Genomic DNA, 20,447 nt, shown 5'->3' with positions numbered 1-20,447 from the left:
CCATTGGTTGACTGGTGCCTTTGAGACATAGCTCGATATGGTGACAAGAGCCGGAGCTGCCCCTTAAAGACCCGTGGCAGTTTATTTCTTGCCTGCTACCCTCCCGCTATGCCCACCTACATGACCAGGAGATGTGGAGCCCTCTATCCCTAGGAGGAGTAGAAGGAGGGAGAGAAATAGATGCGTACAAAAGGTCGGGTTTGTGTGGGGCTGGACACTTGGTATGACTCCAAACAGAACTAGCTGCAGCCTATGAGTGAGCTGTTCCCTCAGCCCAATCGGACCGACGGTTCCGAGGCCAGAGTGTGTGAAATAGTGGCTCATTCCCATGCCATATTAATTTCTATCTATCTCCGGTTTGTCTACAACCTACATCCATCTGTTTATCCCCTTGGTAGCAGAGGCTGAATGCAATGACTTCTAAGCTGCTCTGAACTCTGGATCTGCTAGGTGGGACTCGAGTCTTTGGCCAATAGCTCCAAGCTCACACTGGGGTCCTCCTTGCTCATACCCACCCTTGCTGTGATCTTATTCTTAAGGCCGCACCTTAGTCCTATTTTATTCCCCTGTCCCTATCTTAGTTTCTGTCTCCGGGCATCAGTTCCCAACACAGTGACCTTGTGCTCACAGCCCAGTCTCTCTGGTTGGGTCGCAGCTTCTTAAAACAGAACTTTCTAGTACTCATTGCTCATCGGGATCTTCGCCTTCCCCTCACTGTCAGTCTCTGGGGGACCAGGGGCACAGTTTTCAGTCCTGGCCGTGGGTGGGCGTTCCTGGGAACGACGTGCTTCTGCCTTGGAGGATGAAGATGCAGTCTACAGCATCCCCATACCCTCCTCCTTCTCTGTCCGCAGCACTTCCTCACAGCCCTGGGGGGCCTCGTGGCTGTGCCGCTCATTCTAGCCAAGGACCTCTGCCTGCAGCATGACCCCCTGACCCAAAGCTACCTCATCAGTACCATGTTCTTCGTCGCGGGCATCTGCACCCTTTTGCAAGTGTTCTTAGGAGTCAGGTAGGTAAATTGCTCTCCGTGGATTATGAGTTCTACTGGCTGTGATACCAGCCAGGGTCTGCTTGGATGCTGCTGGGATGAGAGGAAGCTGGCTGGAGCGAGGAGTAAGAGATGATCTAGGATGCTTGGTAAAAGGAAACAAAATTCCATCTTATATTGGGGGAGATGTGTTCCTTCCTAGCTTACAAAATTAAGCTAAGAGAAAGGCAGGGGACATGAGGAGCCACGGGCTCAAATGCTACAGGGCACTCCTCTCTCTCTTTCTCGGTCTGTCTCTCGCATGTGTGTCTATGTGCATGTTCGTTTGAGTCCACATGTATGTCCCGGTGCACATGCCTATGAGTGTGTGGAGGGCCAAGCATACCTTCAGGCATTGTGTCCCAGGAGCCATTCATTTTATGTTTTAAGGCGGGATCGCTCGGGGGCCTGGAACCCTCCAAGCAGGCTGGCCTAGCTGGCCGTCAAGCCCCAGGAATCCACTGGCCTCTGCCTCCCAGTGCTGGGATTATAGAGCACCCCACTACACCTGGATTGTTTTGGGGGGAGGGGGACTGAATTCAGATCTTTATGTTTGTGTAGGAAACACACTTTGGATTGAGCCGTCTCCTCCGCCCTTGCAGCTCTCTGTTTGCTCAGGCCAGTCTCAAATGTTTGTGAGGCCCTTGATAAGGATAAGCCAATGAGGACTCAGACACTCCGTGGGTCGATGTTAGAGAGTTGTAAATCAAACTGACACACTGTGCGCTGAACTATGAACCCATCATCCTATTTTGAAGGCCCGAGTTGAACTGAGGTCTCTCTGCAGCTCAGTGTGGACCCTGGCAGTGCAGATGCCAGCCTCCAGGCCGTGGCCTTCTTCCTTCTCTTCCAACCCCTGTCTTTGGTCCAGATCCCAAAAGGTCTCCCACGCATGAAAGGGGACGCTCTGGCCTGTACATCCGTGCTCCACCTGGAGAGAACAGAGTCCCCTAATAGCTACCCCTAGCCATCTTTAGGCCTAGGGTTCACAGCTTCTCACCGTTAGCTTTTATGAGGCTGGCCTGGGAGAGCGAGGCAAACTCAGGGAGAGGCAGAGGACCATTCGAGCAGAGGATCTTGGGAGACCTGGGGAGAGGTGATGGAACTGGGCTGAGTCCAAATGCGATACTTTTGGGCTATGAGTGGAGGGCGGGAGCCGTGAGTGAAACCTGGAGAACCAGGTACACAGAGACGGTGGAGGCCTAAGAAGATGGACATCCCAGCCTAAGGAAGAGAAAGAACCAGTTCACCCTCCTGTTGTCTTTTTGTTCTGTTTCGAGGAAACAGTGTCTGTGAGGAGCAGTGTCGTTGCTGCTGAGCGATCGCCAGGCTTTTCTGGAAACACCCTCACAGATGCACTCTGACGACTAACTATCTGGCCATCCCTAACTCAATCAAATCAATACATTAAATTAAATTACTAGACATCTCTAAGGCTCAGGGACCATTATAAAAGAGGGGCTTGCAAATATGTGGGAGCTGGAAGACAGAAGGGCTGTGAATCTCATTCTCGAGACTCCACAGGGCCATCACAGTTACGTGCTCACAATAACTGTTCTTTCCTGAACCGTTCACGCAAGACTGGCGGAGGGGCTCGCAGGGCTTTACCCTCTACTGCTGAACTCTGGGTAGCTTGTGGGAGAGGGCAGTCATTGTCTCCAGTTGTATATCCACTGCAGAGTCCACCAGGCTCCAGTGGGTAGCTCCAAAAATAGGCAGCCCTAGTTCAGCTTAGTGGACCACAACTCAAGCCAAGAGAGGTGGATGTGAAAGAGGTTTGCAGGAAAGGGCGGGATCTTGACTGCCACAATATGGAGGGCAGGGATTGTAAGTTACTGTCTGGGAATCCCTCTCTTCGGAACCCTTCCTTTTCTGCACTCCTCCTTCCGCCAAACCCATTGTATCCAGTGCTTCCGCCTTTGATGTTTTCTTAGCACCTGGTCCTGAGAACAGATAGCCAGTTTTGAATAGCCTGATGCTGCTATAGTTTTTGGTGTCATCTTTAGGAAAAAGCACAGGAAATTATGAATACAAAATTATGTAAAAACAAGAATACTTACAGGAAAAAGTAATCTACAACAGCAAATCACAAAATTCACCTTTTTTTTTTTTTTTTTTTTTTTTTTGGTTTTTCGAGACAGGGTTTCTCTGTGGCTTTGGAGCCCGTCCTGGAACTAGCTCTGTAGACCAGGCTGGTCTCGAACTCACAGAGATCCGCCTGCCTCTGCCTCCCGAGTGCTGGGATTAAAGGCGTGCGCCACCACTGCCCAGCTCATCTTATTTTTTATATTTATTTATTTTTAGTATCATTATTTTTGTACATGCATGGAGGCGTGTGTGTCTGTGAGCACACATGTACCAGTTAGAAAAGGATGCTGGGTATCTTCTTTGGTCTACCTTATTTTTAAAGACGAGGTCTCCTTCTGAACCCAAAGCCCACCATTTTAGCTAGGCTCACTGCCTGGCATTCCCAGGTCTGTCTGTTTCTGTTTTCTGTTCCTTCATTGCTGGGGTTACAGAGGAGGATGGAACTGCCATCTGTGTCTTTACAACTTAGTGAATTGAACGTGGGGGACTTCCTCAAACCCCCAACACAAAGTCAGGACTAGAATTCAGGCTGCAAGTGTCCACACCCACGGCTCTTTCACAATCAAAATGATGTTTTAGTTTTGGGGTGATTTGTCATTTTCTCTTCCCTCTTCTGTCACCATCTCTGTGAGCTTGCATTTTCCCCAAAAGTACAATGAAGAAGCCAAAAACTTATCAAGTTGATTATAGTTTACATGTTAGGGAACCCAGACTCCTGCCCCTGCCAGGGTTGGCCCTGGGACTAAGAAGTCACAGTAGTCACATCCCAGAGACTTGATGTCCCTGGCTGGGTAGGAGCCGCCTCTCACCCTGCCCATGGAGAGTTACCTGCCCTTATGATTGGAGCAGCCCACTCCCCCAAGATTCGGAAGCTGTTCGGTTTTTAAGGAAAGTCTGTAACTGTGCCTCCTTTCAAAGTTTATTTTTGTCCATTTCATTCATGCTTCTATTGCATTTTGGTTATTGTCACCGCTCTCTTGTTCTTCTCCCATCTCCTGACCCACTCACCACTCCTAGCTTGTCTTCTCTTATATTTTCCCTTTTTTTTTCTTTTTCTTCTTCTTTTCTTCCTTTTTTGGTTTTATTTATTTATTTATTTATTTATTTATTTATTTATCCCAACCAGTTTCCTCCCCCAGTTCCTCCCCACCTCCCCTTCATCAGGGCTGCTTACAGAGCACAAGTGAGGGCTCACTTGCTGGCAAAGCATGGGTGCCTTGCCAGCGACTCGACCACTGAAGCAAACATCCCCCCCACCCGCAACCTTAGTTACCAGCAGCTCCTCCAGGAGTCGTTGAGGCCCTGTGAGTCCCTGCCCCACCCACGGCAGAATGTTGGCAGGACCAAACTTGCTACTGTGAGGTCGTGGTGCCACGGCTGTGTCCCGGCTACAGACAGCATGTCCCAAAGGTCCCTCTAGACTGGACCGTCATTCTGTCTCTCCTCCTGCACGACCTTCCCTGCTCCTTGAAGTGAGTGATGGGATGAGGACTCTAACAGCTCCTAATTCTCAGCATTTCCATCAGTTATGAATCAGCAGTCACCCCTCACCCACCATGACGACAAGCTTTTCTGGCAAAAGCTGAGAGCGCCCCTAATCTATGGGCATGCATATAAATATTGAGAAAGCAGGTTGATGAATACGTCACATCCCTTTGATACCGTGAATTCTAATCAGGGGAAAGCTTAAGGTTCAAATTCCAGTCCTGGCTTTAGCTGTGGGAATGGAAAATCACTTGCCTTCACTAACTCTGGGATTTTCTTATTTGTCCAATGAAATAATTGATTGGATAATATCCCAAAGTCTCTTTCATTTCTACTACTATAGGATAGTAGATTGAGTATATCTCGGCTGGTTACAGGAACGAGTAATCCTAGTAGCCTTGCTATCTAGGTGTTCTTTACGCTAATAATGAGTCAAGGCTCAAGGGATTCAAGGAATTCATACCCCAGAAAATAAAATTAAGAAGTAGATCATGCTGGCATCATCGGACTATGTGGGAGTAGACAAGCTGAGCTTGGCCCCACCCATGGAAATGCGCTTCCCGCTCAGGTCCTCGTGAGTTACTGTCCAGGAACCGGAGGCTTTGATAATGAGTTTAGGACTGAATCAAAGGCCAAATAGATCGGGTTAATCAGTGATAATGCAGTAAGATTTCGGGAAAACAAGTCAAACCTAGTTACAAAATGGTCAAAGAATTCCAAGAGTCCTTGCCTCCTGCACCTGACCCGAGAGCTGGGAAGGACTTTCCCAGTGTGGGGCGGGCTGGCGGCTGTAACCCTTGACAACCCTCGCAGCAGCGTCTGTAGGAGCGTGACTCTGGGGCTCTCGCGTGTGCTCCTTGACTGACCGAAACTCACTGGGGTTGTAAAATGAGATAAACCATTCATTTCAAAACAGTATTGTTGCGTTTAATCTCTGGAGGAAGTAAAAGGTCGTCTGTGTGGAGCTTCAGATTTAGCTCTGCCTCTGGCGCTGCTGTAATTTTAACCTGGGGATTTCTGCGGGGGTGGGGGTGGGGTTCAGGCCATCCCTCTCTCTTGGAATGCTACAAAAGGAGAAACCATTCCTGTGCCTAAGTGCTTCCAACTCTTCACACCGCCGTGCTCCAGAGACTCCCTCATCCATGCCTTGATGCAGCTCTGTTCCTGTCCTTGGTTCTGTTACCAAGTTGTTAGCATCAGACCCTGCAGCCCTGGCAACCAAGGCTCAGCCACCCATCCTCAGTAGGTCAACTAGTCAGACTGAAAAAAACAGATAAAAGATGTTTATTCCACGTGACTACGTTGGGAAAAAGGAAAGAGCCCCAGTGACACTGTCCCCTTGGGAACTCCAGCCCCTGGGACTTGACATGAGGTTTAAGTTAGAGATAAGAGACAGGAATAACTAAGTATGCCTGGCCAAGGTGTGGTTCTGCCCATCACTGACCCATCTTCGGCTCAGCTCCAGTCTCTCCTGCAGGTCGGTCTGGCAAATTGTCAGAGCTATGTAAACTCTCTCAGGAAGATGCGTTCTTCTTTGAACTTGTGCCAAGGCGGCAGCCCTTTTCTCCTCCCAGCAAGAGACTCCAGGGCACATTCCAACCTCTTGGGGTCCACTAATCCAACAGCTTGATATCCCGGGGAAGGGTATGAGCGTCTCTAGAATATCTTCCTTCCTGCCATCCCCAGACCTCTGGCTGGAGCAGGGGCAGGGCTAACCACACAGGGGATCAGGGCAAGCCAGTGATTGGTCACATGAGGAGGCCCCGGGGCCTGGTGTGACACGGGGACAGCTGAGTCTGAGCTAGAGAGCACTTGTCTCGCGCTGGTGGGGGGGGGGGAGAGATACAGGGTCACAGGGTCACAGGCAGCCCAGGATGCCCTCATGTCTATCACATAGCCGTGGCTCACTTTGGACTCAGTGGAAGTGGAGACAGGAGAATCCGAAGTCCAAAGCCAGCAGTGACCACATCACAGTTGAGGTCGGTCTAGGCTACCTGAAATCCTAATCTCACCCTAGCCCTGAAAAGAGAGAATTAAATTAGAGAATGTATACAAAATGGTTAGCTCAATGCCTGACACAGATTTTTTTTCCATAGAAATAAAAGGACAGTACTATCTATATCATTTTGCACCTAGCTCCCCCCCCATTAAAATAATTATTTAAAATGTAACTATGGCAAACAGAAACGCTTCCCTGTTGGCACACACAGTGCTTCTTAAACACCCCCACCACACCCCTGTTTTAATAAACACATCCTGCGATAGCACTTTCTAAAAGCTGCTCACCCAGGGTTCCGTAGAGACAGACAAGACAGCTGACCGTGTACTGTGGCACAAGTGGCAACCGTGACATCGCCCGTGTGCTAATAAGGCTTACCTAGTTGTTAGATCAAAGGAATGTGAAGACTGAAGGTCGGGGGCTATCCATGTGCATTGGTGTTTAACCTGCATATCTGTGCTCAGGTATTGGATCCTCTGGAACTGGAGTTACAGACAGACAGTTGTGAGCAGCCATGTGAGCGCTGGGACTTGAACCCGGGTCCTTTGGAAGAGAAGGCAGAGCTCTTAACCGCTGAGCCATCTCTCCAGACCCCATTTGCATGTTTTGAGACTAGCATCGGAGCTCGTTATGTGAGCCTGCACACTCTAGCCTGTTCTTGAGAGCAAAGAACCCGCGTGGCTGCTGCCTCGTGTCTAGGGAGGCCGGGAGCCCTGGTTTGAGGCTCTGGCCCGAGATTCCTTTGTGGCTGACTACGTCTGTTCACCGCTGTCTCTCCAGAGCAGTGAAAGCGCATCAGCCAAGAAGTAACCGGGTCAGGAGCCCTTACCTTAGAGTAGAGCGGAAGGGACAGCGAGCAGGGGGGCAGAACCAAGCCCCTGGCCCACTGCCAGCACAGTGCTGGGGATACAGTTAGGACAGCAGCTGGTGGATAGTTCATGTTGTTTATTTATTTAAAAAAAGCCTTGATATACTGCCCAGGCTGGCCCGGGGGGCTCCTCCTGCCTCAGACTCCTAGGTTACTGGTATGCACCACCATGGCTGACTGCACCTGGTTTAAAGAAGACAAACACGGAGAGGTGGTGGTGCAGTTTCCTCTATTCTTCTAGGCGCAGGAAGACGCTCTCACTCTCCTTAGCTGGTTGTCCGGGTATTTGCTTCAGCTCTCTAAATGATTCCACCTTAGGTATTACTGACTGGGATGTCTCCTAAGACATCCGCTGTCACGACGCCATGTTTGTCCCACAGTGAGGACCGTTTCCTGAGACTTTTCAGAATTCTGCCATTTACCTCTTCCTGTGTGGGCTCTGTTTCCCAGGGGCTGGCAGGGCCGTTCCTGCTCACCATCTGCTTTTCAGTTGCCAGACTTATTGCAGTTGTTTCTACTCCATCCTCTTTAGCCTTGGGACTTATGCCCCTAAAATATTTTCATGTCAAGTTAGTGGTTTCAAGAGGGGCAATTTTATTCATAAATCAATATTTTCCTTAATTTTTAATCAGAAATTTAATTTATATATATTATCTAAATATATATTGAAAACATTAAATTTTGTCTCTATTACTGTAAATATTTATGAATCTTTAATTTTAATGAAGACTTTTGTACACTAGAGGTTTTATGTTTCTAGGTTAAAATGACCACATGTCCCCTAAACACCAGTTTTCTCAGCATTATTCATTCAATATTCACCCATTTCTCAAAGAGAATATGATTCTGTGCACCTTAGACAAAGCTCTTTTTTTTGTTATAATGATGAAATACATTTTGTTTCATTTCTTTAAAATAAATACATAGTGGGTGGTGGTGGTGTACGCCTTTAATCTCAGCACTCTGAAGGCAGAGGCAAGCGGATCTTTGTGAGTTTGAGGCCAGCCTGGTCTACAGAGTGAGTTCCAGGACAGCCAGGACTGTTTCACAGAGAAACCCTGTCTCGAAAAGCAAAAACAAGGGGCTGGAGAGATGGCTCAGTGGTTAAGAGCCATCTCTCCAGTGGCTCTTCTAAAGGTCCTGAGTTCAATTCCTAGAAACCACATGGTGGCTCACAACCATCTGTAATGAGATCTGCTGCCCTCTTCTGGCCTGAAGGCATGCTTGCAGAAAGAATATTGTATACACAATCAATATATCTTTAAAAAAAAACAAAAATAAATAAAACAAACACACATTTCTATGTTTCCTACTTGCCTCTACATATTTTTCCAATATAATTTCCAGTACATATATATATAGGAAAGTATATAGAATGCATAAAGAAAAAAGTAAAAATAGACCATTCAAAATTGTAGTAGTCAAGTAATTACCACACCTTACATTGTATGCCATAATCTTCCCAGTTATTTATAAATACACTGCTTTTAATAGAGCCCATTATCCATTCATATTCATTTTCAATTTGCGTTTTATTTAATTATTTAGCAGGGGACGGGGAGGTGCTGTAGGGAATTTGTAGCTGTCAAGAGGACAGTCCCTCCTAGTCACTTCCTTCCTTCCTTCCGTCATACGGGTCCTAGGGACCCAACTCAGGTTATCTGGCTCGGCAGCCCTTAAGTTCTTATGTATCCAAGGCATTCTCTTGCTGAGCTTCCAAAATTCCAGGAGTCTTTTATATCTTCAACTAGAATCTCACTGTTTTTATTTGTGTGCATATGTGTGCATGTGCGTGAGTGTGTGTGCACGTGAGAGAGAGAGAGAGAGACAGAGAGACAGGTGACAGGCTTTTCCTGGGGAAACGTGGACAAATACCTACTCATTCCCAATAGGGGCTGACAACAGACCAAATTATGGATGTCACTAAAGTCCAAGTTGGTTTGCCAATGGGTTTTATTGGCATTACTTACAAGGGTGTGTGTGTGAGGGGTTATGTACAGAAACAGAAATGACTCAAAGACAGCTGCATCACCAAAGCCCACCCCAGCACCCCAGTGTCCTTCCTAGTTGCCTCATTTGGTCTTAACCTCTTCCTGGCAGCTCAGCTGGTTTCTGCTTATTCCAGGCAGCTGTTCTGGTCTCAAAGTCTTTGCCCTTTTCTGCTTTAAGAATCTCCTTCGCAGCTGACTCTGTTTACTAGGCAGGGAGGGCCCTAGTGAATCTGATCAGATTCAGGGAGTTCTTGAAGGTATTCTTTTTTGTTGTAGTTGTTTACCTCCGTGATTAAGGCACTCCCCAGTAGGGTGGAATGTTGGAATTTCAGAACACTGAGGGGAAAAGGAAGCGAAATTTATTTGCTCATCATCAAGATGTCATTAATTAAGAGATTGAATGCGCATCCTTAGGGTTGTTCTTAGATGGGAATCTGCACATTCAGGGAGACACCAGGGGATGCTGTTGTAGTTGTGTGGTCCATTTCATGGAGCTGCATCTTAAGAGTTCTGCTGTTCCTGATGCCCATCAGGCTGGAGAGCATCCTTCAGGTGGCTCATTTGGTCTGAGGGTCTTCCAAACTTCTAGGCAATTCAGCGTATCTCTGCTTCTTACAAAAAGATGGGCCTCTGAAAGTCTTCTTTGCAGCTTGGCTTGTCTGAAAGTAACTCTTGGCAGTCTTTACTGTTTATGTGCACTTGGGAAGGGAGGGTCCTAGTGGATTTGATCAGTGTCAGGGACTTCCTGAAGCTATTTTGAGTTGTGCACTTCCGTCCTATTGAGCAGCCTTGAAGTGGTTCACCTCTTCCTAGAGCATACAGTTGCTTCACTCCCCTGTAAACATGTCTGCTGGAACCCAGACTCCTGTCTTCATACACGTGCAGCCAACACTTTAAAGAGCGTTTTAAAATTAATAACTTTGGGGGGCTGGAGAGATGGCTCAGAGGTTAAGAGCATTCATTGCCTGCTCTTCCAAAGGTCCTGAGTTCAATTCCCAGCAACCACATGGTGGCTCACAACCATCTGTAATGGGGTCTGGTGCCCTCTTCTGTCCTGCATGCATACACACAGAGCATACACACAGACAGAATATTGTATCCATAATAAATAAATAATTTTTTTTTAAAATTGATAACTTTGTTGCATATTTTGTTTGGTTGGGTATGTTTCTCTTCATTGTGCTTTCTTTTAACAGTTTTTGGTAGCATTTGCCTTGCATCGATAGATTAACTGGAGCTGTTTAGCATCTTTGTAATGTTGACTTTTTCTCTTAAGGAACATGTGGTCTCATCTATGCAAATTATCATTGTTTTCCACCAGAGTTTTATCTTTAAAAATTACTCCGAAGTCACTTAGGAGTGTGTCCTCTTCTATATTTTATGGGTGCCCACCCCTGTTCCACTTGCTTCATACAGAAAATTCTTCTCTAAGTCTTCAGGCCACGGAAACACTTACCTTCTTGCTGTCAGATCCACACAGGCCAAAGTCAGACGTGTTTTCTGTTTACTTGTCCCTGACTGTAACTCGTTGAGTCACAGTGAGCGTAGGACAGACAGTGTCCTTTGCTCCTCCTGTCTTGAACACTTGGGGGCAGGGACAGTTACTTCCCTTTCCCTTTCCCTTTTAGAACAGTCCCTGAGCTCTGTCTAGGATGCCTGGTTTGTTTTCTGCTAGCTTCTCAGCCCGCCAGTCTCCTGTTCCAACTATTTTTTTTTTTACTCTGCTGTAAAGTCACTGAGTTTATTATAGTCCCTTGGACAGTGTGAGTTGACAAAAGGTACCCTTTATTTTTTTTTTTATATTTAAAACGTTGCATTTATTCCTTGGCAGAGGCGCAGCACACATCATAATGGTTCTGAGGGCAGCTCACATGATCAGTGGTTTCCTGCCACCATGTGGGTCTCTGTGGTGTAACTCGGGTCACCGGGCTCGACAATAGGGGCCCTTACTTGCTGCGCTCTCGTGATGGCCCTGGGTCTCCCTTTCTTCATCGTGGACAGCTTCCAGGACTCTCTCATCTTCTCTTATTAAGTGACCAAGTGGCTCAGAATTCCAAAAGTCTCAGCAGGACCCCTTCCCATTCTGTCTCAGGAGCTGAGACTCTCGGTCCTGAGGAACATAGACTGGGTGGACCCTGGGCTTCTGTGTCAGCATCATATGGAGCCTTATATGACTTCCTGGATCCTCCCACAGATGTGCGGGAAGGTCGGGACCTCTTAGGGTTCCGGAGGTTCTAACAGAACTGTACACGATAGACATATTAGTGATAGGGAATCAAGAGAGGCTGGCAGAGGGGGCAGGGAGGGAGGGAGGGAAGATAGTGGCCTCTTGCCTGTTTCTCATGGATGTGTGTCATCTTGGACTTAGGATAGATCATTAGTGAGGTCACCTGTGAAGTTCTGGTTTGCAGGCTAAAACACATGTCAGGGACCATCCTTATCAATGATGGAGTCACACCTGAACTTTGGTTTTCGTCTTAGGGTACTGAGTAAAGTGTTTGTATTTTTCTGCATTCCCTGGGTGTCCCAACAACGTGTACATATTTGTATGTTTGCTCGCTCTCCAGGTTATCTCACGAGCAACCTATCTCCTTCATCATCCCAGCTCGCCCCTGTCTCTTCCCAGGCTCTGCCCATCCTGTCACCACAAATACTTGCTTGTGTCTCACTTCCTCATACCTCCTCTCTCTGGAATGGAAACAAGGAAAAACCCCTAGGAGCAATGTGAAGGAGAAAAAAACCCCAGGTCTCTATGAGTCACTGTAGGTGAGGTGGGGATACAGCCTGAACACCAGGGCCAGGCCTGGGGCCCACCCAAGACCTGGTCTGTCTGGTTTGTTCCTCTTCCGTGTGAAACTAGCAGCCATGATGATGCATGAGCTTGAGCTACATGATCTGCAAACACCTGATTTCCCCCGCGCCACTTGAAGCGAGTGTAAGCATTAGTCCTATTGGATAGAAGGGCAAGCTTAGGTACAAAGAGATGAAGTGACTTGTTTGTTTTCCACTGAACCTTGTTTGCTAAGTGTCACCGGTTGCTCTGGTTGCCACAGCAAAATGCCACAGACTGAGCGATTAAACACTTGTCAGCAGAGAGCTCAAAGGGAATGAGAGAATTTATTCTTGAACCAAATGGTCAATCATCCGTTGCCCCGGAGTGTGGATTTCTGCTGCTCAGAGTAACACTCTAATTTGGAAACGGTTTCATGAAGCTTTCATAGTTACACAACAGAAGCAATTACAGGCTGTGTAGTAAGCATAACATTGTGATACTTTAAGGGATGTTGTAGCAAGAGAAAGACGTGATTGACTTTGCTTAGGAAACAGAGGCTATGCCACTTCGAAAAGGCAGGGGGCTTGGAATGTAGCTGGGCTGGTAAAGTGCTTGCATAGCATGCTGGGAGTCCTAGGTTCAATCCCTACATGCATTCCTGTAACTCTAAGTCTTAAGAAGGGGAGGCGGGGGTGGGGGGGGTGGGGGGGTAGGGGGGTGGGATCGGTAGTTCAAGGTCATCCTCAGCTACATGAGTTTGAGGTTGGAGTGAAGAAGAGTCACCGAGCGTGAAAGCACACTTGTACTCATGTCTCTGGCATGGTGGGTACCATGGTGAGCATGGCAGGATGCTCACGAACCTGCCACCTCAGTTTCCTGTATTCCAAAGGAGCTAGAGGGCAGAAACTGATAGAAGAAATTTAATCTGTTTGCACTTTGGTTAACCCAGGGAGAGGGTTTCTTCCCAGCCATGCAAAGACTAGAACATATGTTACTTTAGCTGTGGGACAGGTTAACTAGCCCTTCGAGGGGTGGAGGCTGAGGCCCAGAATGTCCCCATTATCTGTTACAGAGACAAGTTTTTATTCAAATTCAGGTGAGGAAGAAAATGGGCTCTTAAATATTATCCATTCTTTAAAATATTTAGTTTTGGGGCTGGAGAGATGGTTCAGCGGTTTAGGGCACTGACTGTTTTTCCAAAAACCTGGGTTCAATTCCCAGCACCCACATGGCAGCTCACAACAGTCCAGTTCCAGAGGATCCAACACCCTCGCACAGACAGAACCTCTTCAGAAGTCAGTCCACATCAACAGCACTGTCCCTCAGAGTAGGCAGACACGGTAGGCAGTGTGAGCCGTCCTACACGGGTGCAGGGACTAAATTAGGCCCTCTGGAGAGCAGCAGGCGCCTGTAACCCCTGAACTGTCTTTCCAGCCAAGAAAACACTTTTTAAAAATAAAAATGAGGGCTAGAAAAATGGCTCAGTGGGTAAAGGCACTTGCCCACTAAGCCTGATGACCCGAGTTCAATCCCTAGGACTCACGTGACAGAAGGAGAGTGTTGACTTCTGCTGTTGCTCCCTGGTCACCACACATGCATACGCACACACAAACAAATAAAAGGTAAAAATTTAAAACCAAACAAATGCAATGCATTAAAGAAAATATGTATGTCACTTGAATGCTGCCTCCTTTTGCTGTTGTTCACCAGCAGGCCAGGTTTACCTACGCTTTGTCATCACTGGACATTGGAATTTGGGGGCACAGAGGACTCCCCAAACTTGAATGCATCTGTCACTATTGAATCTGGGCACTTTTGTGGGGGTGCATTTAGGTTTGGGGGATGTGCAGGTACATGTCTGTGGATGTAGAGGCCAGAGAACTGTTCTGAGTGTGGATTCTTAAGCAAGAATTGTCAGAACTGGATTTTGGCAATATCGGAATTCTGCAATGAGTTAATAGTAAAAATGGCCATGAAATAACACGACCAAATGCACGTCTTCAGTGGCCTACTGGGATGCCTAGTGGCCATTTGTGAGAGCTTTATCACACACCTACAAAATGAGCAGAAACCAAAGCGATCTTTCTTACCATGCTGCAGGTCTTCCGTGGTGGCAGTTTCAGCATTCGAAAGACTCCTGCTCTCCTGGGTCCCGGTGATAATGACACGGCCAGGACCCAGGAGGGACCCACTCCCATACGGATTGTTTGTAAGCGTAATTAGAGTGTTTATAGGGACCAGAGGGGGCGAGTTCTTATGAATCATCACTCTGTGGGGTCAGGGCTGCATGTACACAGAGAAAGGACAGCAAGAGTAGAGCCAGCTCCTCTTGGTCTGCAGGGACAAGCGACAAAACCCCAGTGGACACTTGGAACTGCACTTTATACTGACCTCTGCAATGCGCTGTTCTTTCCAAACGTGCGTACCAGTGATGGAGCTGATTTGTGAATAGGCGCCGCAGGTGATTAGCGTGATGTCCAGTAATAAAATAGAATTGAGACGATGAGTGTGATAATAATCGTCATGATAGTATCGTGATAATTTCTTTTGAAAAAACAAGATGAATAGAAATGTTTCCAGAGTACATTTGACCACATGTAACTGGAACCACGTGGAAAACAAGACTGTGGATAAGGGTGGATGACTGTACAAGCGGGTGTTGCCTTTTCATCACGGCTCTGACCCTCATGCCTGCCGCATGGCGCGTCCTCAGTGAGCATTTGATGACTGAATCAGAGGTGCGGGATTGTGGCTGAGTAGCGAACTGTGAGTTCTGTATCTTGTGTCGTGTGCGCTTCACTTGCCCTCCACACAGCAGTGTGCGCGGTGCTGGCCCCTTGCTGTCCTGATGCTCGGCTTTCGGACTCTAAAACGAAGACAGTCGCACAGTGACACTCACACACACACGTTAATGCGCCATTCGTGTGTTTCAACCCTCTCTGCACTCTGCCATCTTTTTTACTCTGGGACTTCATGGTGAGAATTTTGAGTCTAAACTTTAGCTGCATGTTGGCCTTGCCCAAAGGTGACGAGCAATAGTGGGTCTGTTTGCTTTGCAGGGATGTGGAAACAGAGTTTGAGTTCCAGAACCCACATAAACAATAATTTAAAAAACTGTGATGTTGGGCACCTGTAGTTCCAAAGCTGAGGAGACAGAGACAGGAAGATGGTGCCTAAGGAACCACACTCAGGACAGTCCTCCGGCCTCAACATCTACAGACATGTACCTGTACATCCCCAAACCTAAATGCACCCCCACAAAAGTGCCCAGATTCAATAGGTTACAGTGACAGCTGCATTCAAGTTTGGGGAGTCCTCTGTGCCCCCCAAATCCCAATGTCCAGTGATGAGGAAGCGTAGGTAAGCCTGGCCAAGTTGTTGGAAGCCGCTTACCGCATGGGCTTCTGTGCGGACTGGGCTCATTGTCACGGATGTCAGAGGGTCCAGAGGTGGAGAACGGCCCTCAAGCCTCTTTGATAAGGAGCCTGAGGCAGAGGCCTGAGGTTGTCCTTGGTTCACAGGAGCCCAAAGGAATCCAGCAACCTAGATTTGGGGCTGCACAACTCTCACCAGTGTGGAAATAACTTGTTGGGGACTTGAGATAGAGAACGGCATGCTGGGAACTGTGGGGGCGGGGTCAGTGAAGGATGCTCCGGTCCTGGGGTGGAGAGCAGTAACTACTGTGTTCTCCAGGTTACATGCTGGCTTCAACAGTGTTCAGAGCCTCATCCTTTCCTCCTGGCAGTGTCTGCATGTTTTCTCCCCTGCCCACTGCTGCCGCTTGTCCAAAGTCACACAGGCTCCAGTGCTTAGTCGTAGAGTTCCGTACTATTGAAGGAGCAGGGGCCCTGTGCTGCTACTGAGCCAGGAATTGGGCTCAAAAGGCCCTTTGGGGCTTGGCGAAGGCCAGTGTGGGAGGATCTTGGCGGTAACCATATTCTTTCCCTCCTTCAGGCTGCCCATTCTCCAAGGAGGGACCTTTTCTTTTGTGGCACCCTCTCTGGCCATGCTCTCTCTTCCTGCCTGGAAATGCCCCGAGTGGACGCTCGATGCCAGCCAGGTCAACACCAGCTCCCCTGAATTCACTGAAGAGTGGCAGAAGAGGATCCGAGAGGTAGTGGAAGAGTGGGGTGCAGAGCGGATTCCCTTGCTCAGCCATCATTAGCCAGCTCTCTGTGAGGAAGACGTTTTATTTAATCCACCGACACAGACAAGTCAGACAAGGGTCCTGCCCTCGGGAAGCTGTCAGTCCAGTGATGTGTGTGTGTGTGTGTGTGTGTGTGTGTGTGTGTGTGTGTACGTGGTGGGAGGGAGAGAGAAACACTCCAGTAAGAAAAGGAAAACAAAACAGGCTGATGGGCAGCAGAGGATTTGGAGCTGTCTGCGTGGGGAACATGGGGACAGAACATAGGTCTTCTTGAGAACATTCAAGTGACATTCTTTAATCAATTGCATTTGCTTTGGTTTTTGTGACATACAGGGATCCCTAATGCAGGAGTCAGCAAACTATGAGTCTTAAACCAAATTCTATCTATGGCCTGATTTTATTTATTTTTCTTTTTTTAAATTTATTTATTTCTTTATTAATTAATTAAAGATTTCTGTCGCTTCCCCACCGCCGCCTCCCCTTTCCCCCCCCCTCCCCCAGCCAAGTCCCCCTCCCTCGTCAGCCCAAAGAGCAATCAGGGTTCCCTGCCCTGTGGGAGGTCCAAGGGCCACCCACCTCCATCCAGGTCTAGTAAGGTGAGCATCCAAACTGCCTAGGCTCCCACAAAACCAATAGGTGCAGTAGGATCAAAAACCCATTGCCATTGTTCTTGGGGTCTCAGTATTCCTCATTGTCCACTATGTTCAGCGAGACCGGTTTTAACCCAGGCTTTTTCAGACCCAGGCCAGCTGGCCTTGGTGAGTTCCCGATAGGACATCCCCATTGTCTCAGTGTGTGGGTGCCCCCCTCATGGTCCTGAGTTCCTTGCTCGTGCTCTCTCTCCTTGTGCTCCTGATTTGGACCTTGAGATTTCAGTCTGGTGCTCCAATGTGGGTCTCTGTCTCTGTCTCCTTTCATCGCCTGATGAAGGTTAATATTCAGGAGGATGCCTATATGTTTTTCTTTGGGTTCTCCTTCTTATTTAGCTTCTCTAAGAACCCGAATTATAGGCTCAATGTCCTTTATTTATGGCTAGAAACCAAATATGAGTGAGTACATCCCATGTTCCTTTTTTTGGGTCTGGCTTACCTCTCTCAGGATAGTGTTTTCTATTTCCATCCATTTGCCTGCAAACTTCAAGAAGTCCTTGTTTTTTACTGCTGAATAGTACTCTAATATGTATATATTCCATACTTTCTTCATCCATTCTTCAATTGAAGGGCATCTAGGTTGTTTCCAGGTTCTGGCTATTACAAACAATGCTGCTATTAACATAGTAGAGCATATACTTTTGTTGTATGATAAGGCCTCTCTTGGGTATATTCCCAAGAGTGGTATTGCTGGGTCCATGGGTAGGTTGATCCCGAATTTCCTGAGAAACCTCCACACTGCTTTCCAGAGTGGTTGCACAAGTTTGCATTCCCACCAGCAATGGATTAGTGTACCCCTTTCTCCACAACCTCTCCAGCAAAGGCTATCATTGGTGTTTTTGATTTTAGCCATTCTGACAGGTGTAAGATGGTATCTTAAAGTTGTCTTGATTTGCATTTCCCTGATCGCTAAGAAAGTTGAGCATGACCTTAGGTGTCCTTTGGCCATTTGAACTTCTTCTGTTGAGAGATCTCTGTTCAACTCAGTGCCCCATTTTATAATTGGGTTGATTAGCTATGGCCTGATTTTATAAATGTGTGTTTGTGTGCATGTGTGTTTGTGTGTGTGTGTGTATATATATATATATGTGTGTGTGTGTATGTGTGTATGTTTGCCTGCATGTATATTTGCATACCACGTGTGCAGTGACCTCATAGGCCAGAAGAGAGCCTCAGATCCCCTGGAACTGGAGTTACAGGTGGTTGTGATCCACGATGTAGATGCTAGGAACAGAATCTGAGTCCTCTGCAAGAGCAGCAAGTGCCCCCTAACCATTGAGCTACCTCTTCATCCTCTGTGGCCCATTCTTCTATTGCCAAGGACTAAGAATGACTTTTCTATTTCCAAAAGGTTGTTTGAAAAAAATAATGCGAGGCAGAAACCATACGTGACACTCATAGTCTAAACATTGTCCTTCTTGGCCATTTACAGATAGGGCCTACAGACTTGTACTTTACAACACAGGGCCTGGGTCAGGTTCTGGTGGCCCCGGGCTAAGGTGGCCTGTCACTTCCCTTTCCCTAAGAATCCCTGAAGAATCAGCACGGTGAGCCACAAGGCCAGTTCTACTCATTATTAGCTCTTTGTGCTGGCCACGGTCTTCCAGAGTGCTGAACAGCAGAGAGAGCGCTTCTGAGTGCTCTTGGCCTCAGTTGATCAGTGCCTGGTTGTTTAATTCACTCTTGGGATGGAATGGCTCCCCCGTGTCTACTGAACATCTGCCTCAGTGGCGGAAGCCAGAGATGGTCAGCAGGTTGACCGCACAGGACAGGTCCAGCCAGTGAGAGCTGGACCACTGAGATCGAAGGAACGGTTAAAAGGGAACTGTGTTCTCATTGAAAAAGTTGACAGTAACGCTGTAAGAATACATACAGGGGATCCAGAGGCATCTTGGTTGGCAGAGTGTTTGCTTTAGTGTGCACAGAACCCTGGGTGTGATCCTCTACAGCCTGTAGGTCAGATGTATCGGCAGCACTCTGGAGGTGGGGGCAGAGAATCACAAGTTCAAAGTCATAGTGGATTCAAGGTCCCAAGCTGTGGGACCACATGAGCTCCTATCTCAAAATAAAATATAACATTTTTAAAGAGAAAAGATACCATCAGCACTACTAAGGCAAAGGGGGAGAGACAGACTCGTTGAATCCGATAGACCAGGCGGCACAGAACCAAATCCGGCCTGTTCATTAATTGCTCAGCAGCACACACGCTAAGAATGGTCTCTGCATTTTAAGTGCTAAATTTTAGAAACATAGGAAGAAGAATAAGATACGCTGGCACATCACACTTCCGTGAAATCCCATTTTCATTGCCTGGGAATGAAGTTCCGATGGAACACGGCTTTTGCTTCTTGTTCGTCTTGCCTGGAAACACTGCAGCGCCTCACTTGCGGCCACAGAGCCTAAAATATTCTAACTGGCAGTTTGTGGGGAGAGTTTCCCACCACTTGCCACAGAAAGTGAAAGACAGAGGAACAGAGAAGCAAGGTGCTGACCTTGTGGTGGGCCGGCCTTCCTCCTACTACAATCCACAAGCAGTTGTGAAACCTATCTCCTCGAAGCCACAGTTACTGAAAATGCGAGCTCAGAGCTCCCTTCCCCTGCATTCCTTTGAGGTCCAGTTGGGCCTCTGCACTCCCAAGCTGTGGTTAGGGTAGCCAATGGGCTGCTGCAGCCAGCCCTGCGTGGAGGCCCCCTCTTCACTGAGGCCCACACCTCTCCTTCAGTTGCAGGGTGCTATCATGGTGGCTTCCTGTGTGCAGATGCTGGTGGGTTTCTCAGGTCTCATTGGATTTCTTATGCGCTACATCGGCCCCTTGACCATCGCCCCCACCATTTCTCTGGTGGCCCTGCCTCTCTTTGAATCTGCCGGCAACGACGCCGGGATCCACTGGGGGATATCTGCCTTGTAAGTATTCTCTGAGAAAGGTAAGCCGTCTTGGTCCTGTTTGGTGGAAAGTTACCCATTAAACACTTTGGAGGCCAGAATATTGGCAAACTCCTATGGTTTGTAAATACTTCCATGGCATTATCATATCTTAAGATGTTGAAATATGAGCAGCGGCAGGGCTGCGTCCCCAACACCCCGGCCGCTTGGCTAGCTCATGCCCGAAATAACAACACACAAACTGTATTCATTTAAAGAACTGCTTGGCCCATACTCTAGCCCTTATAGGCTAATTCTCGCACCTGGACTAGCCCATTTCTAATAATGTGTGTAAGCACCCCAAGGTGCGCTTACCGGGAAGAGTCTAGCCTACATCCATCTTCATCGCGTGTGCCTCAGAGAGCAGAGCTATCGCGTCTACCCGGGAGAGCTGAGCATGGCGTCTCTGCTCCAGCAGAGCTGTTGTGTCTCTCCGGGAGCAGAGCAGAGTCTGACCTCACTTCCTCTTCCGCCCAGAATTCTATTCTGTTTA

General features: G+C 47.8%; 1 protein-coding gene across 2 annotated transcripts in view; it reads left to right on the top strand.

Annotated features, from left to right (window-relative positions):
• LOC126505249 (solute carrier family 23 member 1-like) overlaps positions 1 to 20,447 on the top strand; it is a 43,608-nt gene that overhangs the window by 8,998 nt on the left and 14,163 nt on the right. For both annotated transcript variants that reach the window (XM_050148023.1, XM_050148025.1), the window contains exons 3-5: positions 855 to 1,012; positions 16,189 to 16,348; positions 19,755 to 19,936. In XM_050148023.1, the coding sequence (XP_050003980.1) occupies positions 855 to 1,012; positions 16,189 to 16,348; positions 19,755 to 19,936 (500 nt within the window). The remainder of the gene's footprint in view (positions 1 to 854; positions 1,013 to 16,188; positions 16,349 to 19,754; positions 19,937 to 20,447) is intronic.

This window comes from Alexandromys fortis, unplaced genomic scaffold, assembly GCF_014885135.2.
Source record: "Alexandromys fortis isolate MF-2015 unplaced genomic scaffold, M_Fortis_MF-2015_v1.1 scaffold_57, whole genome shotgun sequence".
Classification (NCBI taxonomy): domain Eukaryota; kingdom Metazoa; phylum Chordata; class Mammalia; order Rodentia; family Cricetidae; genus Alexandromys; species Alexandromys fortis.
The sequence above is the reverse complement of the archived record's forward strand: the minus strand, read 5'-3'. Positions and strand labels throughout refer to the sequence as shown.